This window comes from Citrus sinensis, chromosome 7, assembly GCF_022201045.2.
Source record: "Citrus sinensis cultivar Valencia sweet orange chromosome 7, DVS_A1.0, whole genome shotgun sequence".
Taxonomy (NCBI): domain Eukaryota; kingdom Viridiplantae; phylum Streptophyta; class Magnoliopsida; order Sapindales; family Rutaceae; genus Citrus; species Citrus sinensis.
The window spans coordinates 11,476,131-11,478,418 of NC_068562.1; the positions used below are offsets into that span (position 1 = coordinate 11,476,131).

At 39.3% G+C, this 2,288-nt stretch overlaps 1 protein-coding gene across 1 annotated transcript; it reads left to right on the forward strand.

Annotated features, from left to right (window-relative positions):
* Positions 1-1,054: 1,054 nt before the first annotated feature.
* Positions 1,055-2,055, forward strand: LOC127898791 (uncharacterized). Its single transcript, XM_052431276.1, has 2 exons — positions 1,055-1,465; positions 1,579-2,055. The coding sequence occupies exons 1-2, from the start codon at positions 1,055-1,057 to the stop codon at positions 2,053-2,055; spliced, it is 888 nt and encodes a 295-aa protein (XP_052287236.1).
* The last annotated feature ends 233 nt before the right edge of the window (positions 2,056-2,288 follow it).

The following is a 2,288-nucleotide window of genomic DNA, read 5'->3' on the forward strand; positions in this document are numbered from 1 at the left end:
GAATAAAATACCTCATTTATTTTATTAATCAGAAAATTGTTTATTACAATTAAATAAACACATATGCTTTTAAAGAGCATATTTTCCCAACAGATAGATCAAGCTGTTGTAATGAAACCAAACATGAAATCCCTGAAGGTAGTTTGGTTAGAGACCGATTTCTGTTTAAACTTAGAACTCTAAGAGATGGCATAAACTGAAAGAAACTATCAGTGATTATCTCAATTTCACTTGCAGTTAGAAGCAAAGTATGGAGACGAGGACAAATGGGAATTCCAGATTGTCTCTCAATTTTAGTTTTCATTAATGATATCCTTTTGGCTCCTTTCCATTCTTCAATCTTTGGTATTTCAGTTAATCCAACTCCGGTACGAACCAAAAAGTTCTCCTCCTCGATTTTACATGTTATCCACAATGACATATCGCGAATCACATCGTGCAGTTTTATGCTATCGATATCTTCTGCTTCTAATAAACATGCACGAAAAAGATCACCGATGATAGTGTATCCATCCTCAAAATTATCTAAAAACCCCTCACTAACCCAATAATCTATCAAATCCCTCCTAAGAATCCCATAATCTTTGGGAAACAAACAACAGTACAAGAGACAAGACCTAATTATGTCACTGGGCAAATTATCATAGCTAAACTTGAAACGTGTATATTGTTGAAAAAATAGCATGTATATATGCTATTTTGAGGGCACATTTTGAGTGGGTCCCACTTAACGAAAGTGAAAAATCTTGTGAGGTTCGGATTCTACTCCGTTGATACTTCAAAAGTATAATATTATTTTCTCAAAACGGTGCTTGGGTGAATGAGAAATTGTCTCTCAAATTTCACCCTTAAAGTTGGAAATTTGAAAGGAAATAAGGCTTATCCCACATGGGAAAAAAAAACCTAAGGATTAGTGTTTATATATAAACACTTAACTATGCATAAGTAAGAATTATAAGGATAAAAACTATTTATCCTTTGATACTTTTGTAAGAAAAAATAACCACAGTGAGTTAAACAAATAAAAACCAGTAGGTATTAATAAATTGAGATGATGGATGAAAACTCCGAAAATCTCGGAGGTGGCGAAAACCCTAATTTCGGCGAGGCTTTTCCGCCGCCGTTTAGGGAAGCTAGAACGACCAAAAAGGCACGCTTTCGTGATGAGGAAAACGGTAGTGAAACTACTAAACAGGTCTCCTACAAAGAAACGCTTGTGAATTCATCACAAACAATGGAGAATGGATTTGGAGGAGGTGTAGTGGACTGGGATTTTGAGGAAGGAGATGTGGTTGAGCGTAACGATGGAACCTTGCCGTCAATAAGTTTTTCGGATAGGGTTCATGCAAAGCTGAGTGAACCGTGGAAGCACTCTGTTGTTGTCAAGTTGCTAGGCCGAAATATTGGCTACAAAACTTTATGCACTAGGCTACATGCGTTGTGGAGAACAACCATGACATACTCGGTAATTGACTTAGAAAATAATTATTTTCTGATTCGTTTTCGATCTGCTGGGGACGCGGTTGATGCCCTAACTAAAGGCCCTTGATTATAATGGGGCATTATTTAACAGTCCAGCCATGGTCACCCTCTTTTGATTTCACCAAAACGGTTCTTGACCAAGTCACTGTATGGATTCGCCTACCTGGCCTTGCGGTCCATCTCTACAACCAGAAAGTTCTGCAAAAACTTGGTCAGATGGTGGGTACGGTGATCAAAATAGACTCGAACATTGCTTCTTCTACTCGCGGAAGGTTTGCTCGCCTTGCAGTAAGTGTTTCCCTAGACAAGCCTTTAGTTTCTCAGTTTGAATTGGATGGAAGGATCCAAAAGGTAGAGTACGAAGGATTGCCTGTAATTTGTTTTGCTTGTGGGAGGTACGGTCGTAATAGCATTAATTGTAAGATCTCGGCTGCTGAGAGAAATTCTGACAACATTGCACAGCCTCCAGCTGGTGTGCAAAGTCGAGAGGATCCCACCTCTCCAGAAGCTAACCGTGAAGATGCTGCTATGGTTGAGCCTTTCGACCCTTGGATGATTGTAACAAGGAAATGAAGGAAGCCAAATAATGGTCAAAGCCGTGAACCTAATAGGGCGAGTGAGTCAAGGTTTCACATTCTAGCTCAGATGACGGATCTGCATGAAAATCCTCTGCATGGCGCTTTCACAGACGTCCCCTCAACCTCAAAACAACCTAGTCCATCTAGCTCAAATCCGATTTTTACCTTTAACAATGATAAAACTTTTAAGCCTCCTGTTAGACGTCAGCAGGCTCTAAAATCTGCTGC